A 19,400-nucleotide genomic window follows, 5' to 3' on the forward strand; every position below is an offset into this window, starting at 1 on the left:
TCAAAGACAACTTTAAGGTTGGTCGAAACTAATTTGCAGACTATAGTCGTGGTAGAACAAAAAAACAAGTATAGTTGAAGCTTTAGACCCTTTGTCAACCTGAGATTTGATACATGTTTTTTTCAACAATCAGCTTATGGAAAAACTAAATCAACTGTGGGAATAAGGGTATAATGGAGAATTATTCCACATAGTCCTTGCCATCAAAACTACATTAAATGTTGTTCTTTTAACCCAACAATGTAAGGTCTGAAGACCTTCAACTCAACGGACTCTATGATAGCCGATTGATCCCATAAATCAGACATAACAACATAAAAATCATGAACACTAATTGTAGTCAGTTTGAGGGCTCGAGTATATATATCAAGTTAGTATTGTTCAGCAAAGATATACCAAGTGTACAATCTATCCAAGTGATCCCAAACTTCTTTTATCGTATCATACTTCACCAGTTGGGTGTCAATTGACTGAACTACATAGTTATTGATCCAAGTGAAAATCCTAGAATTATCAGTTTCACATGCATCCAGTAGCGCTGCATATCTAATAGCTTTCTCATCTGTCAGTTTTACTTTTACAAAAAGTTCTTCATTACATAACCCTAGTAAGAATAGTTATTGCCATAAACTTTGGTATTAATCGACCGAAGAGAATCATCTTTTGGATCCATAATGCCAATAATCAAGCACAAAAACAAATAACCAACAACGAAAAATGAGAACTAAATCAACAACAAACGACAACAACGAGAATCAAATACTAATGAGATCGAAAAACACACCTGGTAAAAAAGAGATCAAAACAAGAAAATATGACGAACAATACCATGAAAATTTGGATTTTGGCGTTGCCCCGAACCCCGACGAGATCTAAACCAAATGCACAATAGTGATGTCTGCTACAAAGTCTTCTACAATAATCAAATTATCAGTTATTGATCGAATATAGCTATACCATGTAAGTTGATAACAAAATAAAGAATATATAGCTGAGGTTTATTATTGAAAGGAAAAGTTGTTTAAAAAAATACAACTATAAATAAGAAAAATATATAATGTTAACTTAGCTAATGAAATAACCCCTTTCTAAACTTTCGTATTTATGAAAGACCCAAACTTTCATACTTCACAATATTGTTACTCCGAAACATGCTACATGCATATTTATAAACAATATTTTACATTGATAATTTAATTATAAAAGACTAGATACAAACCGACTAAGGTTTAGTATATTACATAACTACCCAGGATATTTAAGCTTTTATACATACGTAAACTCAAGTACAAAAGTAATAGTATAAACTATTCTAAATCTTCCAACAGTATATGACTATACTGGATTCTTATTACCTGCAATTGTTAAACACTGAGAGGGGTAAGCGGTGACGCTTAGTGAGGTCAATAATAGATACAATATAACGTTATGCCATATATATACTTCATTATGGCAGAAGCAAAGAGAAACAAGGAACAACAAAGGCATATGTGAATCATGTGACAGACTTTCCATATCAATCAATGATTTGATTCAAAGATATACGATCAATGAGACATGACAATTTCTATACTTGATATACATCAATAAAGCTTCGGCCCAAATGGCACAGAAGACATACACTTTCTGATTTAAACATTTCGGTAGATTTCAGGCTTATAGCCCTATCTAACCATCTGCCAATGCCATAGAACAGAAGTCATTCTCTTACGGAGACATGCTCTACATGGCCAGAGGCTACGTACCAATACCACCGTGAATCTAAGTCCTTTCACTGATCACATGGTCAAAGGTATAGCTTTGCTATCATAAATAGCGGAAATAAAAATAACACGGGAAAATAACCCGGAATAATAACACTGAAAAGCACATAGCACATATAACACATAACATACAATTGTTCCTATATATTGAACTCACCGTGAAATAACTGGGGGTTAAAATAGTAATTTGGGCAGCACTTCGGCTCTAAATATAACTTCCTTCGTTGAAAACCGGGAGATTTATTGAAAAACCGGGCTCTGCGAAGGTAGAGCTTCAAACCGAAAAGATAAATTTCTCGGGGTCTTCGGGAACTTCGGGGCGTGTTCCGGGTGTTAAAAATGATACCGGGGCTTCGGGGAAAGTTAAAATAGTAAAAATATGAAATTTGGGGTGAAAAATGGCAATTTCTCAAAATTACTCGGCAAGGCTCGCAGCTCTTCTATTTATAGGGGAGGCTTCGGCCGAAGGTAGACACGTGGCAGCAGCGAGGGGCGCCAGATGGCTCGCATGCGAGGAAGGGCAGGTGGCTCGTGCGAGGCTCGGACACGCGAAGGGAAGGAGGACAGCGAGGCTCGGATCTGGCACGCGTCGGAACCGGATTGGTCCAGCGCTTCGGACACGGGGCGGAGTCAGATGCGAGGCGCGTCGGAAGGCCATTGGACCACATCTTCAGTCAAATCAGCAGGCGACACGCGTCGGACACAGCGGGTGACTCACCGAGATCGGACCTTATTCATGCGAGATTTCTCGGAAATTGTGCCCCGAACTTCTAAAATCCATAACTTTCGCATACGGACACCTTTTTTGACGTTCTTTATATGCACGCGTAGGTGAGAATATATTCTACAACTTTCGTTAAGACTTCGTCGGCTAATTTTGACATTATTTTTAATATTATTATTTTTAACAGACCGGGACAGGAAAATCCCTTAAAAATTCATAACTTCTTCATCCGATGTCCGTTTTCGTCTGTCTTTTTACCGTTGTACTACTATTGAAGAGACCTTCGATTCTCGTTTAGGTTGTGTCGGCTAAAAATCACTCGATCTAAAATTCGATTTTTTAGTTGTCTACTGCTAAGCTGAAACTTAGAAAAATCATAACTTCCTCATACGAAGTCAGATTTTGGCGTTCTTTTTATCAAAATTCTCGGTTTAACAAATACTACGACTTTCATTTAGATCACCAAGGCTAAAAAGTAGTTTATCAAAAACTCACTTTTTACGTCATTCGGCGCCGTGCTGGTTTTGTCGCGGATCTTCGATTGGTCATAACTTCTTCGTTATAACTCGGATTTCGGTGAGGTCTTCGCTTAAATGTTTCTAACGAGATTCTTTACAACTTTCAATAATAAAATTTTAATTATTTCATTTTTTATGTTTTCGTTAAATTTCAATATTTGCCTAATGTTCGAAATCTCATATGACTTCCAAAACATTATGGATGATTCTAAACATAGTTTTACTTCATTTCTAGTAAAAACTATCCGTTAGAACTCAATACTCATAATTATATAATATTTCATAATATTATTCACTTTTAAAATTACATAACACGATAACCGAACGTGTATGTTACAAATATCTCCTCCTTTTGAGGATTTCGGCCCCGAAATCATAACGATATAAATGACTGAGAATATTTCGCTCTTATCTCATTCTTATTTTCCTAATTTTAATTTGGGCCTCGATGGTGTTTCCACTTGACGCGCACCAACTCCGAGACATATGCACAAAGCATATCTTCTACTGTTTGGATTGTTCTCTCCGTCTGACCATCTCCTTCTTTTAATTCTCTGACTGAAATTTCGTCACTACACGAGACATGGTTCTCTGAACCAATCACCTCACTTCGCAGATCTATTTTAGTCGGACTCGATTCTTTACGACCATTAAGGTCTGAACGAAAATCATCTTCTTAGTCATCACCGAAACGAAGGTAATGAAATACTTGAACAAAAACGGAATCAATTTCTAGCTTCTTGGTAACCTTGTGACTTTCCCTGATCCAAGTGTGAGTCCTGTGCTTCCAGTAGTATAGGCCTCTACTACTATTCACACTTACTCATACTCGTCTCAAGTATTGTCTCGCAATTCCCAAGTCACCATTCAAAAGTTTTCACAAAGCGACTTATCACACATGAATGTGTTCAAACAAGTACATACGACAATTTCTCCTAGACTCAACTAGGGATTTCACATTTCTATCAAACATATCTTGGATTTCTTATACTCTCCTTCTAGAATCCTTTTTAAGCATATGCTTGATTTAGTATATCCTAATACTTTTCCTAGATCGATAGGAATTTCACTTCCAAATTCTTCTAGAAATTCTTTCTCGGGTAGTGTCTACTCTGCAAGACACACTACACCAAAATTTATTCTAGCAGTGTGGAGACAAACGGTTTCCAACTACCTGTATCATCTTCTAACTCATGTAAGTCATCATGCATATTTGTTTATTTCATTATCCTTCTATGACATCGTCATTCCTGTATATCAGAAAGTCTTCTTCTCATGGTTGTATCTTTTAAGTCTTCTTCATAGGAGTCTATTTAAAGAGGTCTGCATTATAGCTGCATCTCAGCATGTTCTACTAGCTTCAACTTGATTCTCTATCATTCCTAACTACAACATCTCTTCTCATATAATAATATGAGTGTATATCTTCTTCAACTAAGTACTCTACCTTACTCCAACAAGTAAGCCACTCAGCCTTTTCACAACCAAATAACCTATTTCACCATCCTAATCATGTATGTTAAAGTCGGCTTAACACACAATGGAATTTCCATAAGGATGTGACAGAAGTCGCTCAGTATTATTAAATACTAAGTCTGAACATCCTGTATAGGATTACTACTTGAACTACATACTATATCAACATGTTTAGGCAAAGCCTTGGCCTATTGAGTCTGAAAACTTCATTAGCCTTTCCTTTGATCTTTAAATCTTCTAAATCTTGTACAACATCATTTGCGATACTGTCGAAGTATTGATCACCATCTTCGGTTCTTCTTACTCTATAAGCACTCATTGCTTCATTCTGGACAGCGGTGGAACAACTTCATCGGTTATGCCAAAACATTTATCTCGTCTGAATGTGTTTCAAACGCACATCTTTCTTACAAAGATGTTATTATATCATCAAACATACTTTAAATGCATAATACCACTTTATAGGTATTAATACACTATTTACGATAACACTTCATAAATATTATTTTACGATATCCCTCGATCGTTTATCTATAAACATTATCGATGCCGACTATCATAAGTATTTTTATCACTTCGAAAAGTTTCTTATCAATTATAACACGGAAATTTTAGAATCTGGAATACTTAAAATTTCTTCTTTCAGATCAAGGTCGGAAACAGACCTTAAACTCTCTCAAGTAATAACAATATAAGCAAGCAACCTAAGGCATGATATATTCATTTATCATTTAGCACATATTAGAATATAAGTCATATCTCCTCTTAATATTCCAATGCTTGTGTCCATTTAGGTGTTTAACCTAAAATATACCAGATACACACCGTATCATCATTACTTAGCAATTCATGTTTAAGTCTAGAATTTCTCAAAATTCCTAGTTCACTTAAACTAATTCTCTAAAAATTTTGAAGTAACTTAATATTTTAAAATACTAGGGTTTATCACTACCCAATACCCCACTTAAATCTTTCCTATGGTTTGTATCCATATATTCCTAATGAATCCGTTCATATATTGAACTTCCAACGGTTTAAGTCTAAATACCAATCCGTGATCTTTAATTCACTTAAACTACTTCTCTGATACCATGATTGAAAGAACCCCTTTCTAAACTTTCGTATTTCTGAAAGACCCAAACTTTCATACTTCACAATATTGTTACTCCGAAACATGCTACATGCATATTTATAAACAATATTTTACATTGATAATTTAATTACAAAAGACTGGATACAAACCGACTAAGTTTTAGTATATTACATAACTACCCAGGATATTTAAGCTTTTATACATACGTAAACTCAAGTACAAAAGTAATAGTATAAACTATTTTAAATCTTCCAACAGTATATGACTATACTGGATTCTTATTACCTGCAATTGTTAAACACTGAGAGGGGTAAGCGGTGACGCTTAGTGAGGTCAATAATAGATACAATATAACGTTATGCCATATATATACTTCATTATGGCAGAAGCAAAGAGAAACAAGGAACAACAAAGGCATATGTGAATCATGTGACAGACTTTCCATATCAATCAATGATTTGATTCAAAGATATACGATCAATGAGACATGACAATTTCTATACTTGATATACATCAATAAAGCTTCGGCCCAAATGGCACAGAAGACATACACTTTCTGATTTAAACATTTCGGTAGATTTCAGGCTTATAGCCCTGTCTAACCATCTGCCAATGCCATAGAATAGAAGTCATTCTCTTACGGAGACATGCTCTACATGGCCAGAGGCTACGTACCAATACCACCGTGAATCTAAGTCCTTTCACTGATCACATGGTCAAAGGTATAGCTTTGCTATCATAAATAGTGGAAATAAAAATAACACGGGAAAATAACCCGGAATAATAACACTGAAAAGCACATAGCACATATAACACATAACATACAATTGTTCCTATATATTGAACTCACCGTGAAATAACCGGGGGTTAAAATAGTAATTTGGGCAACACTTCGGCTCTAAATATAACTTCCTTCGTTGAAAACCGGGAGATTTATTGAAACACCGGGCTCTGCGAAGGTAGAGCTTCAAACCGAAAAGATAAATTTCTCGGGGTCTTCGGGCACTTCGGGGCGTGTTCCGGGTGTTAAAAATGATACCGGGGCTTCGGGGAAAGTTAAAATAGTAAAAATATGAAATTTGGGGTGAAAAATGGTAATTTCTCAAAATTACTCGGCAAGGCTCGCATCTCTTCTATTTATAGGGGAGGCTTCGGCCAAAGGTGGACACGCGGAAGCAGCGAGGGCCGCCAGATGGCTCGCATGCGAGGAAGGGCAGGTGGCTCGTGCGAGGCTCGGACACGCGAAGGGAAGGAGGACAGCGAGGCTCGGATCTGGCACGCGTCGGAACCGGATTGGTCCAGCGCTTCGGACACGGGGTGGAGTCAGATGCGAGGCGCGTCGGAAGGCCATCGGACCACATCTTCGGTCAAATCAGCAGGCAACACGCATCGGACACAGCGGTTGACTCACCGAGATCAGACCTTATCCATGCGAGATTTCTCGGAAATTGTGCCCCGAACTTCTAAAATTCATAACTTTCGCATACGGGCTCCGTTTTTTGACGTTCTTTATATGCACGCGTAGGCGATAATATATTCTACAACTTTCGTTAAGACTTCGTCGACTAATTTTGACATTATTTTTAATATTATTATTTTTAACAGACCAGGACAGGAAAATCCCTTAAAAATTCATAACTTCTTCATCCGATGTCCGTTTTCGTCTGTCTTTTTACCGTTGTACTACTATTGACGAGACCTTCGATTCTCGTTTAGGTTGTGTCGGCTAAAAATCACTCGATCTAAAATTCGATTTTTTAGTTGTCTACTGCTAAGCTGAAACTTAGAAAAATCATAACTTCCTCATACGAAGTCAGATTTTGGCGTTCTTTTTATCAAAATTCTCGGTTTAACAAATACTACGACTTTCATTTAGATCACCAAGGCTAAAAGTAGTTTATCAAAAACTCACTTTTTACGTCATTCGGCGCCTTGCCGGTTTTGTCGCGGATCTTCGATTGGTCATAACTTCTTCGTTATAACTTGGATTTCGATGAAGTTTTCGCTTAGATGTTTCTAACGAGATTCTTTACAACTTTCAATAATAAAATTTTAATTATTTCATTTTTTATATTTTCGTTAAATTTCAATATTTGCCTAATGTTCGGAATCTCATAAGACTTCCAAAACATTCTGGATGATTCTAAACATAGTTTTACTTCATTTCTAGTAAAAACTATCTGTTAGAACTCAATACCCATAATTATATAATATTTCATAATATTATTCACTTTTAAAATTACATAACACGATAACCGAACGTGTATGTTACCAGCTAAAGAGCTAAATAAAAACCCAATATAAAATAAGTCCACATACTTTATTATGTTAACATTTCTACACCGTTAAGATGTAATTACATATTAAAAAAAAATCAAATTTCTTCTATTTAACAATCAAACACATCAAATATTAGAATCTTCTCTTTACAAAGAGAGCCTGATTATTAAAATGCAAAATTTCACAAAGATTCAATACTCAACACCGATATATCTAAAATATTGTTATTGTTTGACGAAGGACCTTCTATATGAACCCTAAGACGAATAGACATGTTATAGTTTACCATCTTTTTTAGAATCTTACGATTTAATATTTTTGGATTCCATCGAAAGCAAAACAAATGAATCCAAACAAAATGGTTATTTGTATTACAAGAGTAGATACTAAGTTTTGTGTTATTATAATTTTTCTGCCTATGTTTTGAGTTGTGTCCAATTAAACCCTTTAAAAATTCTTCTATTATGATGTCGACCATTTTGATATTTGCATTATTGTTAGAAATTAATCTACTTTTTATAGAATGTGATGAAGGGATAGGATGGCATGATGTTATATTTAATCCAATAAATTACCTTTTGTTATAATGCGTTTTAAGAGGTCATTAAGACTGATATTAAGCACATCAATTTCAGTATTTCACGTATTTTACATGTATGATGATGTTTCTATAATTTCAAAAAACAAATGCTAAAATTTAACCAATCAAAACCAATTTCGAAAATAATTAATCAAGTCAGATATCAAAACGACATCAAAAAGGATTGGTAAATCAACATTCATTGATTAAATCCGTTTAGGAATGAATCATACCCGATGGAAACACTTAAAAAACAAATTCTCTAATCAAGTAATATGTGAATTTGAAGTAAAGGTAATGTAAAGTTCAACCAAAAGAACTTCAGGGGCTTTTTAGTAACACCAAAACACCTACTCATAAACAACTATCAATATATAGCATTGCACCCATAGCATTCCTCCACGTGTCACGATTTTGAATAATTTATAACTAACAAAGCAAAATCAGCCACCACAAACAAACCACGTATCATTAGATACACATACATAAACCCATACTTCCCCTCTATATAAACGACGTCGGTGAGACAGGATCGAAATGGTCCACCGTCTACCATCGAAGGCGGCCAAAACAGCCGATGAACTGGTGGCAGAATACGGTGCATGGTTCCGGTGAGCCATCTTTCTCTCTATTCCTCTATATATAGTTATATACGTAAATATATGTATATGTAAATTTCTATACCCTATGAACTTCTACCTCGAAATTGTTAACATAATGATGAATTTGATTACATGATTTGATCACAGATTACTTACAGTTACAAAGATGTTGAAGCTAAATTAAATCACAAATTTTGCATTAAAAGTCAAAAGTCAAAAGTAAACCACAGAGTTTTATTCCTGAAAAGCATGTGTACAAGTACAATTACAAATCTTTTCGAGCAGAAAGGGCCAATCTTCCCCTAGCTGTCGAGGGCTAACTTCCATTGCAACTCTAAAATCTAACAAACAAATCCTTTGTTTCTCTTCGTGTTCTTCACTTCTCCCCAAACTTCCAAAATGTTGTTTGACTGGTGTCCTGAAATTACCAAAACACCCTATCAACCCCTTCAAATAAGCGTCTAATCCTTTATTCAGTACACTAGCACAATCCATTGATACTCCTTGAAGACCTTGTGCTGCTGTAATTTGATCCATACGTTCTTTTAATCTGATCGTATCCATCAATCCACCAGTGTCAAAAACAGTTACATACTTTCGATTATTGGATGACACCTTTCGGGCCCCACATGGAATCCCAAGTGGAGCTGTAACTGTAACTGATCCATTTTCATGGTGAACCTTCGGTGGTGGTGGTGGAGGAGGAGGTGGGGGTTTTCTGGTGGAAGCGTTCTTTAAAAGTGATTGAATTAACTGATTATGAAGTGATAAGTTGTCTCTTCCAATAGTTCTTAAACAAAGCTTATCGAACTCAATCTTATTCAGCTTTAAGCTCAAAAACCTTTTCAAGTAATCAAAATACTGTTTTGATCTTTCAGGTCCGAGCTTTCTGGTTAATTGATCTTTCATGTCGGCAAGATTGATCCTTGAATGCTTCTGCTGTGGTTCCATAAAACACTCACAAAACTATAAATTTCCTACTTCACTTAAAAAAACCCCAAATTTGACGAACTAAATTAGGGTTTTGCTTCTTCTACAAAATGACATCTTCCTGAATGAATTTAAACTACTCTACAACAATTTACGTAACGAGTAACGAATACACATTTATTGAAACTCTCAATTGGGTTTTTCCGTACTGATTCAGAGAATCAAATCGCATATTACAGTTTTAACTAACTCTCCCTCCAAAACCCAAATCCCCAATTATTCAAATTCTAATCTACAAACGAATAAACCCTAATTCTAATTCACATCTACACTGTCTAAAAACCCTTAATTTTTTAAAAGAGATCTCTATCCAACTCCAAGTAAACTCATGAATTAGTGTACGAAACATGCTCACACTTTCAAGAATCTTCAAGTACCGGAAACGTAACTTTAAAAATGTGTAAAGCTTAACAAAAAGATCGAATTTGGAGATTTCCCAACACCAACTTCAATTTCTCAATGCAAAATTGGGAATCAAATATACAACGGATTGAAGATATTTATGCTTCGAATCAACTTTATCAGTAAACATAAATATCCAATTCTGACCTTTTTGCAGCTCCTCCAAAATTGAAATTCCGATCACTGACGTGTTAAGTTTCACAATCATCAATCTTTTTCTTCGTTGGAACCCAAGGTATTGATACTATTAGCTTCGATTTGTTGTTCCAAAATATCGGGGTTCCCTTTTGGTATAAATTTCTCCGCCGCATTAATGTTCTTCGCCTAAAATTTCCATCTTTGCCTGTTTAATTCAAAGCCAAAAGAGCACTCTCTCTCTCTCTCTCTCTCTCTCTCTCTCTATGATCGCTCTTCACCGATACACACTCTATCTTTTCTTTCTCTCTCTACTCTCCTTTTCCAACTCTTTTTTTCGTTTTTGAGTCTGTACAGCGACGTTAATGTGAATTACCAACTGCCCCCTCATCTTTAAATGATATAAAAAACACCCCCTTCAGTTCAATACCCGTGGTAGGGAATTCAAAGATATAAGTTCATTTCAGTTACTTCATGTTTGTTTCAAGCGTATTGCTGTGTGTGCATGATAAGTAAAATATTAAAATGTTTAATGTTTTAATGATGGCTCGAAATTTATTTGATGATACTTTCGAAACATAGGGACTTCCATGTCAATTATTATGAACTAAGGGTGGTTTGTGTAACATAACAGTTTTCAGTTTTCATGTCCATTATAGCGTCATATACAATGGAAACTCCAAATTCATTAACTAGATCTAATACCCCACACATATATAGTAAGTGACGTATTGCTGTTCAAGATTTCGCATATGCATGTTCGGGGCATTTTGCCATTGGAATCAACGTTTATGTAGACAACTTATATACCTAAAATAACACATTTCATGAGAAAAGACAATAAAGAACATAACTTTGTGTATTATGTTTGGATAATTAAATTGATACATGATAATACCATGGTAATAACAACAAAACTACTACTAGAAGTTCCAATGCCTGATGGTTGATCAGTATCTGCAGGCTCTGCAATCTTTGGTGGTGATATTGGCGGTGATTTTGGTGTACTTGCAGAACTACCTGAGGGTGCAGCCAACGATGTTCCACTCTCAGTTGGTGATTTTGCTGATACCGGTGTATTTGCAGAATCTCCTGAGGGTGCACCCTCAGGTGGTGATATTATTGATGTCGGTGCATTTGCAGAACTATCTGAGGGTGAGGGTGCGGGTGTACCCTTAGGTGGTGATTTTGTAGATGCCGGTGCATTTGCAGAGGGTGCACCCTTTGGTGGTGATTCTACAGCCGAAGGTGGATTTGGGGAAGGGGTTGGGGTTGGGGATCTCGAATGAGATGGTACTAGCTTAGGAGACAACAACGGTGCTTGATTCTGCAAATGCTGGTGCATTTGCAGAACCACTTGAGGGTGCAGTTGATGCGCCCTCACGTGGTGATTCTCCATGTGGATTTGGAGAAGGTGCGGAGTATTTCGCACGAGATGGGGCCACTTTATGGCGACATCGTGGCGTGTACACAGGTGGTTTTGACATTTTTGGGGTAGGGGCCAGCGAGACAACCCGAGAACTTGAATTTGGATCAGAAACAACCGGAAAATTCATCCCGAGTGGGACGATCTCAGTGCTAATATGAAGCACCGATATGTTGAACGGCTCAGCGAACACTGAATTTACCAAAATAGCCCCAACAGGGACTCCACTAGTCGCCGGACTAACGACAACATTTCCAGTCTTGGAAACCGTAGCTTTCAAGAAACCCTGTTCGCCAAGGGCTCGACCAGTGGTTTGGAATAGTGTTGTCATTTGTGTAGTTCCGTTTTGCAAATTATGTAGCTTTTCAACATCAAAATAATCAAGAACAACATGAACCCTCATGATATCATCAAGCATATCATTTTGATGTTTTCCAGATAAACGCAATTCATCATCATTAGATACAGCCAACACTGTTATAGTTTGGCGTGAATTGATCTCTGATGACACGTTTGTTTCAGAAAGATAACGATTGAAGATACTGAAAGATGGGTATTGGCTTAAAATCGTTGTGATGTTAAATGCATCTGAGTAGTGAATGAAGAACAGATGGGTGTATAGTAATAGATAAAACTTAAAATGCATCAGTGGCAACAATGGCAACAATGGCGATAATGGTTAATTTCTAGAAAAATGAATGAAAATATGGAGGGGTTGTTATTTGTTAATTTGTTATGTATGTATATATATATGTACATGTACACACAGTCACACACAGATAAACGCAGTCAAGATTACGACAGTTTCAATAGAAGAAAAAGGAGATTCTTGTGCCATTTTTGTAGGGAATTTGTTTCCAATTGTATAACTGAACCTGACTAAAAAATGTTTCCTTTTTATATCAATGAAAGAATTAATTAAATTTCTACAATGTTACATATTTTGTACATAACACGTATAAGAATATCTAACAATAAATCTTGCTAAACTCCCTTGGAAACAGTTAATGTAATCGGGTATTTTTGTACTTGATGGAATCTTCTACTTTCTTCACTTTTAATGGCGTTCACATCTCCTTCTGACCATGAAGATAGACCATCATAGCTTGATCCATCTGTAAATGAAGACGACCATAACTCTCCATCATCATCATCATCATCATCATCATCATGGGAGAAAGCTAGTGATGAGGTGATGTTGTTTATGTCAAAAACTTCTTTCTGTGATTTGTCAACCTCATTGACATTGTCATCAAGTAAACCTTTTACAAATGGATGGTTTAACAGCATATTGGACCTTAATCTACACATAACCTTTCTAGACAAACAACCCTTCAAGAAACTCCTTCCATCTGTAGATATACTGCTGGAAACACATGGCAACTCATTTTCATCATCACTAATACGACTCAAAATCTCATCAACTGTCAAATCTTTTTCAGAAAACCAAAGTGGTTTTCCAGTCAACATCTCAAACACAATACAACCAACTGCCCACACATCAGAAGGAGGCTCTTGAACACCATTAATAACAGTTTCAGGTGATAAGTACATTGGGGTGCCTCTCCAGTAAGGACCCAACTTGTTCTTCTTGCTCTGTTTTGCTCGTTTTGCCAATCCCAAATCCCCAATTTTAGCAGTGAAACCATCTCTTGAATTGGCTACAAGCAATATGTTTTCAGGTTTTAGGTCACAATGAACGTACCCTTTCTTGTGAATGTGAGTTAACCCACGTAGAATTGACCTGGTGTAGCGTCTGACGTCAACTTCCGGCAAGCTTTTACCGGATTTCTTGATTAGGTCAGCTAGGGTTCCACCGGAGCCATACTCCAACAACAAGTTGTACACCATTTGACCATCTTCTCCGTTTGTAATCTCGTCGCCAAAACATTTTATCACGTTAGGACACCCACGAATGTTATCCATAACTTCTTTCTCCTTTTGGATTGAACCAGAAGCAGAGACCTCCGCCGATTTCACAGCCATAATCGGTGGATAATAGCTGTATTTCGATTTGGGTTTCTTCAAATTCGCTAGAAAAACAGACCCGAAACTTCCTTTACCTATCATTGCACCTCTGAACCAAGCAATCCCATCACCATATTTCTTATGCACAAGCTTCCAATCGTCTTGTTTACTTCTTTTACCATCGTATGACTTCTCTCCACCAAGCAAGCTTCTTTTCTTCGTCTTTGCTTCCATGGAGTTCATATTTGTCACCAATTGGTTCGTGAAACTTAGGGCTTTGGTGACAAATTAGGCAACAATGTCGTGGTATTGGTGCAATACGCATGTATATGTATGTTGTTGCTTACTTGGGGTTAAAGCAATGAAATTGAAGGGATTGGGGGATGGGATTAGGGTTAGGGTTTAGAAGAAGAAAGCGTATGGAATGGGCATAGGTTTGTGGATGATTGAAGTGCATATGCAAGCTATTTAACGGAATAACGGTCAGTTGCGTTTACATGGAGTTTCATGTGCAGTTTCTATATTTGACGGCATAATTCCCTTCTTTGCTTCTACGGTCACGTTTACTCTTCTTGTAATGAGAAAAGTATAGACTTCATGAAAAAATATATTAAAAAAAGGTAAATTGTATTTTACGTTAAAGATTCATGATTTTAATCGGTATTTGTTATAACGTATAAAGAATACATGTATAAAATAAAGTTTAAAAGTTTCTAACTTGAGTATATAATTATATGAAGAATGAAGAATTCGGTCATTAAATAACAAACTCATTAGCAATAATTATGTTAATTTTAGAAGAGAAATGACCATAATAGTTTTTTTTCCTAAGGTTTTTTTCACAATATAGTCTAAAAATGAAAAATAAATCACAATATTTATAATTTTCTTATGTCACCTCTGTTAAAATCGACATGGCCAATGAAATTTTTTATTTTTTTTCTCGAAAAATCAAAATAACATCCTTTTGGAAACTAATGACGTCATCTTAGAAAATTGGTCAAATATAGTATTTTTTTTTTAAACAAGTTGTATTGTCTTGTCACGTTGATTACGAAAACTAGAGGTCGTGCTGCGAAATCAGAATCTGTGATCACGAAGAAAGCTTGGTCGATACTTGCATGACATTGGAAGAACGAACCTCCATGGTTACACCAACATTAGAATATATGTTATTAGATTATTTTCAACTCTATTTTGTGGCTCTTGGATGTGTGATAAGATATTTTATTTCCTAAATTTTAATTGTTTATTTTCATTTTTTTTAATTTTGTTACCATTGATTGTTTAATTTTGCCATAAAATATAGTTTCATACATTCACTTGTTAATTTTACCAATCATCTATGTAATATCCCTCTAAGAGGGGACTAATGTACATAGTGGTTGCTATGGATGGAAACAACCATAGTTTTCGTATAGCGTTTTATCTAGACGTGACAAATAGCATCAACTCTTGTACCTGGTTGGTTCATGATGCGGATGAAAGAAGCTCTTAGGGACACTAGGGAAGTAACATTCATAACTAATCTGGACGATGTCATCATAACTTTTTTTAGGTCAACTTGATTCATATCATGGGTATTGTTGTAAGAGTGTGGTTGTTGCTTTGTGCCCTAGGTTTGGTCAAAATAGAACATATGATCTTTTGTTCTGTAGGGCATGAAAATCATATACAATGCATGACTGATTTTGAAGAAAACGTTGGTTGACTACAACATGTGACATAGACTGCATGTGACTACGTTGGTTGACTATAACATATGGCATATATTGCATGTGACTGGCTTGCCATATCGTCCATGCGAAAATGGTCAAGTCCTTTTTCCCCTAACACCTGTTAGAATGTAATCAACCTTAATAGTGCATATGTCATCAACATATTATCGGTTCGTGAATGCAAGCCTGTCTGATAGCAGATAAGAAAAATGTCGTCCGCCATGTTTTAGGTAATAGATTTTAGGTCACATATGTTGTAAATCTTCAACTTCGAAAGTATATATGTGGGAAATGACACAGGTGTGGTATAGTGTGTGGGCATGCTTTGGCGGCATCATAGTTTTTAGCATTTGTAGGTTTTTACCATATGGTTGAGGTTTATTGGATGTCTACAGTGTATCGAGCTACATACCAATAGACAAATTTGTGTCCTCTCCCGCCTCCTTCTGAATGGGAAATACCAAAACAATTTATGACCATTTTAACCCATTTTAACCCCTATGTAACCATTGAATTTTCATTTCGTCAAAGAATTGCTATGTTACTTTGACAATGAAAATATACACTTTGACTATGAATTGCAGACATTTAGTAAGAATTGACATTTAACCAGTGACTTCTCATTTCACTAGAGAATTGTCATGTCAATTTGACTACAAAAATATTCACTTTGACTATGAATTTTAGACAGTTAATAAGATTTTCATTTCATTAGTGAATTGTCATTTCACCAGGATATTGTCATGTCAATTTGACTACGAATTTCAGACATTTAATAAGAATTGTCATTTCACCGGTTAATTATCATGTTAATTTGACTACGAAAATATACACTTTGACTACAAATTTCAAATATTAAATAAGAATTGTCATTTCACTAGTGAATTGTAGATGTGGGAAATGAAAAACAACATCTAATCAGAAGATTTGTAGATGTGGGATGTGACAAAAAAGTGGTGTACTGTGTCGGCACACGATAACAATGATGAGGTCATTTAACTTGGAAAAGATTCACCAATTTGTTAACTATAGTTTGAATTTTTTTTTCATGTATCGAGTTGCATACCGAACTAAAATAGTATACCCTCTACGGCTCTACCACCTCCTGCTTAATAGGAATTACGAAACGATGTATCGGTGTTGTTACCCCCTCTGTAACTTAAATATTTAGATATCTTTCTTAAGTGTATGTGTAATGTTATATGTTATCCACTAATAAAGTATCTACTTAATATGACCTCCAAAAAAATTTCCAACGTCATAACCCATCCTAACTTGGAGCTTACAAAATACGAATTCTCGACCTCCAAATTTGAAGTGTAATATTTCCATGGATAACCGTGGTTATGTAGAACACAATAAAAAAAATCACCTCAAAATGGAGTTCGTATTAAAGAATTTTGAAGGTTCCAAGTTTGAGTATTTTTTTCATATATTTCACCGAGAAGACTACTTTGGACCTAAACAAATATGACTTCTCGACCTTTAAATTGGGAGTGTAATATTTCCATGGATAGACCATGTTACAAAGACCATAATGCAAAAAAAAAAAAAAAAAAAATAGCCAAAGTGAACTTCGTATTAAAGAGTTATGAATGTTTAAAGTTTAGGAAAAAGTTGGATTTTTCGCATGCTACAACCGTGAAAATCTATATAGATTTTCGCAGATGACCACAATTCTCGCAGATGTGGCCATTTTGGTCGATTTTCATTTTTGAGACTATTTTGTGGAAAAACCTTGTAAAAAATGTTGTTATGGTCATTTTCTCATTTTAGAATCATGTCTGTTATTTGATATAAAATATATAACAAAGTTTTTTTAAGATTAAAATTTATTAGGGTGGACGGATTTGATGAATTTTGCAATAAACTCATCGTGGTACCTTTGGCTATTGAATAGAGGGTAGTGCCAAATTGGAAGGATAACAAGTTACATAGCTGGTTGAAAGACTAAATTATATATATATATATATATATATATATATATATATATATATATATATATATATATATATATATATATATCCTTTCTAATAAATAAGAATCCTATTGACACATGTCATTTTCTCATTCAATTTGTCAAATGTCAATTTGTGGTAATTTAAAGATATTTGTTTTCACTTGTCATTACTTTCATTTTTTATTTTTTATTATATCATTAATTTAGTTTCTATAAATTAAATATACCATAATAACTATATTAATTTCAAATTTCAAATTTTAATTTTAAATTCTAATAAATACAATTTAAACATTCATATTTAACATTATGTTATAATTAACCCGTTTAGTACATTGGTCTGACAACTAAACACGTAATTTTAATTTATTTATTTTTTGCATTTTTTTTAATTTTTTCTCATAATTTCCACTTATTTCAAATTTCAAATACAAAATAAACTTTCCGTTTACTTCTTGGTGTTTAACATTTTGTTTTAATCAACCCCTCTAATATACGGGTTTCACAACTATTATATATATATATATATATATATATATATATATATATATATATATATATATATATATATCATTGTTGATCGTTGACCAGGTTACATTTCAAATTTTTTATTTTTTAAACCTTTTTACCTACTATAAATATCATTTTTAACCACTTCAAAACTCACGCCTTCACTCTAACTTTCTTTCAATTCTATAATAATTCTCTCTAGTCTCATTCCAATTTTAGCAAATTCCATTTTAAATCGCTCTTACCGGTGGAAAATCCAAAAAAGTCGGCTCAAGCCAAATACAAAAACCGGCGTAACAAAACCGCAAGCGCTTCTCAAGATTTTCCATACTCCTTTCCCGATACCTAAATCCAAAACTATCCCCAATACCAACCATATCAACCCCAATAGAAATGGTTGCACGTCAACAATTACGATGACCACCCCCTCATCTTTCATCTAAAAGGACCAAAATATCTTATTCCAATGCATACACAACTTCTTCGGATACACAATTTCCACCTGATTTCAGATTTCAACGTAGAGCCTAAAAAGCAGTTTGTGTTTGACACGCCGCCACTAAGGCAACATAAAGGGAAGGAAGCGGAATCCACATCCTTATAGCCTCCTGAAATAACGGATCTCCTCACTGAATCACTGGCCACTCCCATATAAACAAAGCAGAGGCGAATGAGAGAAAACGCTACTGCTACTGATAGGAAAAATTATGTGTCATGGAAGCTAAAAGAAAAAGAAAATGGCACTCTTGGAAGATGAAATACAAGTGACCAAGAAAAACAAGAGGAAAAAAATATGCAGCATCTTTTTGAACCGTATGACTATTTGACTGGAGGGTTGTTGAAATCGGTGTTTGCAAGAAACGGAAAATTTGAAGAACTTTATGGTTATGAGATGTCGAATTTCATTTTAGGTTTTTAATTATCATTATTTTAGGATTTTTATTATTGTCTTCGAATTTCATAGTTGCTTTATCATTTTATTTATTGTTTGTAGTAGTTTATCTTTTATTTAATGAAATGTTATTTTCATTTTTAGTTTTAAAGTAATAAATCTTTAGTTTCGTCACAAAAAAAATTAATTATGTCTGTTGGGACTACTCTACTCAAACAAACATCATGATACTGAATAAAATCTAATTTATACTTGATATTGGATCGAACTAATCTACTCAAACAAACACCCTTATAGCTAATTCATGTCTATTTTTCAGTAAAAAAAAATGTATATTTTCATCATATCTTATTAAATAAGTTT

The 19,400-nt window shown here is 34.9% G+C and overlaps 3 protein-coding genes across 4 annotated transcripts; 1 reads left to right on the forward strand and 2 right to left on the reverse strand.

The window, feature by feature from the left end:
* The first annotated feature begins 8,910 nt into the window (after positions 1-8,910).
* LOC145107799 (uncharacterized) lies at positions 8,911-11,915 on the forward strand. 2 transcript variants are annotated; one of them, XM_079044749.1, is made up of 2 exons: positions 8,911-9,045; positions 11,518-11,915. In XM_079044749.1, the coding sequence occupies exons 1-2, from the start codon at positions 9,012-9,014 to the stop codon at positions 11,850-11,852; spliced, it is 369 nt and encodes a 122-aa protein (XP_078900875.1). In that variant the 5' UTR covers positions 8,911-9,011; the 3' UTR covers positions 11,853-11,915. The 2 variants fall into 2 exon arrangements, with proteins under 2 accessions (XP_078900875.1, XP_078900876.1); XM_079044750.1 differs by having other exon boundaries at positions 11,527-11,915.
* Positions 11,865-12,635, reverse strand: LOC145105415 (fasciclin-like arabinogalactan protein 14). The gene has a single exon (XM_079042527.1). The coding sequence runs from the start codon at positions 12,633-12,635 to the stop codon at positions 11,865-11,867; it is 771 nt and encodes a 256-aa protein (XP_078898653.1).
* A 243-nt stretch (positions 12,636-12,878) lies between these two features.
* LOC145107798 (mitogen-activated protein kinase kinase kinase 20-like) lies at positions 12,879-14,486 on the reverse strand. The gene has a single exon (XM_079044748.1). It carries the CDS (start codon positions 14,198-14,200, stop codon positions 12,974-12,976), a length of 1,227 nt encoding a protein of 408 aa, XP_078900874.1. The 5' UTR covers positions 14,201-14,486; the 3' UTR covers positions 12,879-12,973.
* Between the last annotated feature and the right edge of the window lie 4,914 nt (positions 14,487-19,400).

The sequence above is a fragment of the Lactuca virosa genome, chromosome 4, assembly GCF_052849685.1.
Source record: "Lactuca virosa cultivar CGN04683 chromosome 4, Lactuca_virosa_CGN04683_v6, whole genome shotgun sequence".
Lineage (NCBI taxonomy): Eukaryota > Viridiplantae > Streptophyta > Magnoliopsida > Asterales > Asteraceae > Lactuca > Lactuca virosa.

Excerpts from the sequence above, each read along its gene's own strand:
- LOC145107799 (XM_079044749.1), top strand. The coding sequence starts at position 9,012 with ATGAACTGGTGGCAGAATACGGTGCATGGTTCCG. Across the intron at positions 9,046-11,517 it reads GAATACGGTGCATGGTTCCG|TATCTGCAGGCTCTGCAATC; the intron begins GTGAGCCATCTT and ends ATGGTTGATCAG.
- LOC145105415 (XM_079042527.1), bottom strand. The coding sequence starts at position 12,635 with ATGCATTTTAAGTTTTATCTATTACTATACACCCATCTGTTCTTCATT.
- LOC145107798 (XM_079044748.1), bottom strand. The coding sequence starts at position 14,200 with ATGAACTCCATGGAAGCAAAGACGAAGAAAAGAAGCTTGCTTGGTGGA.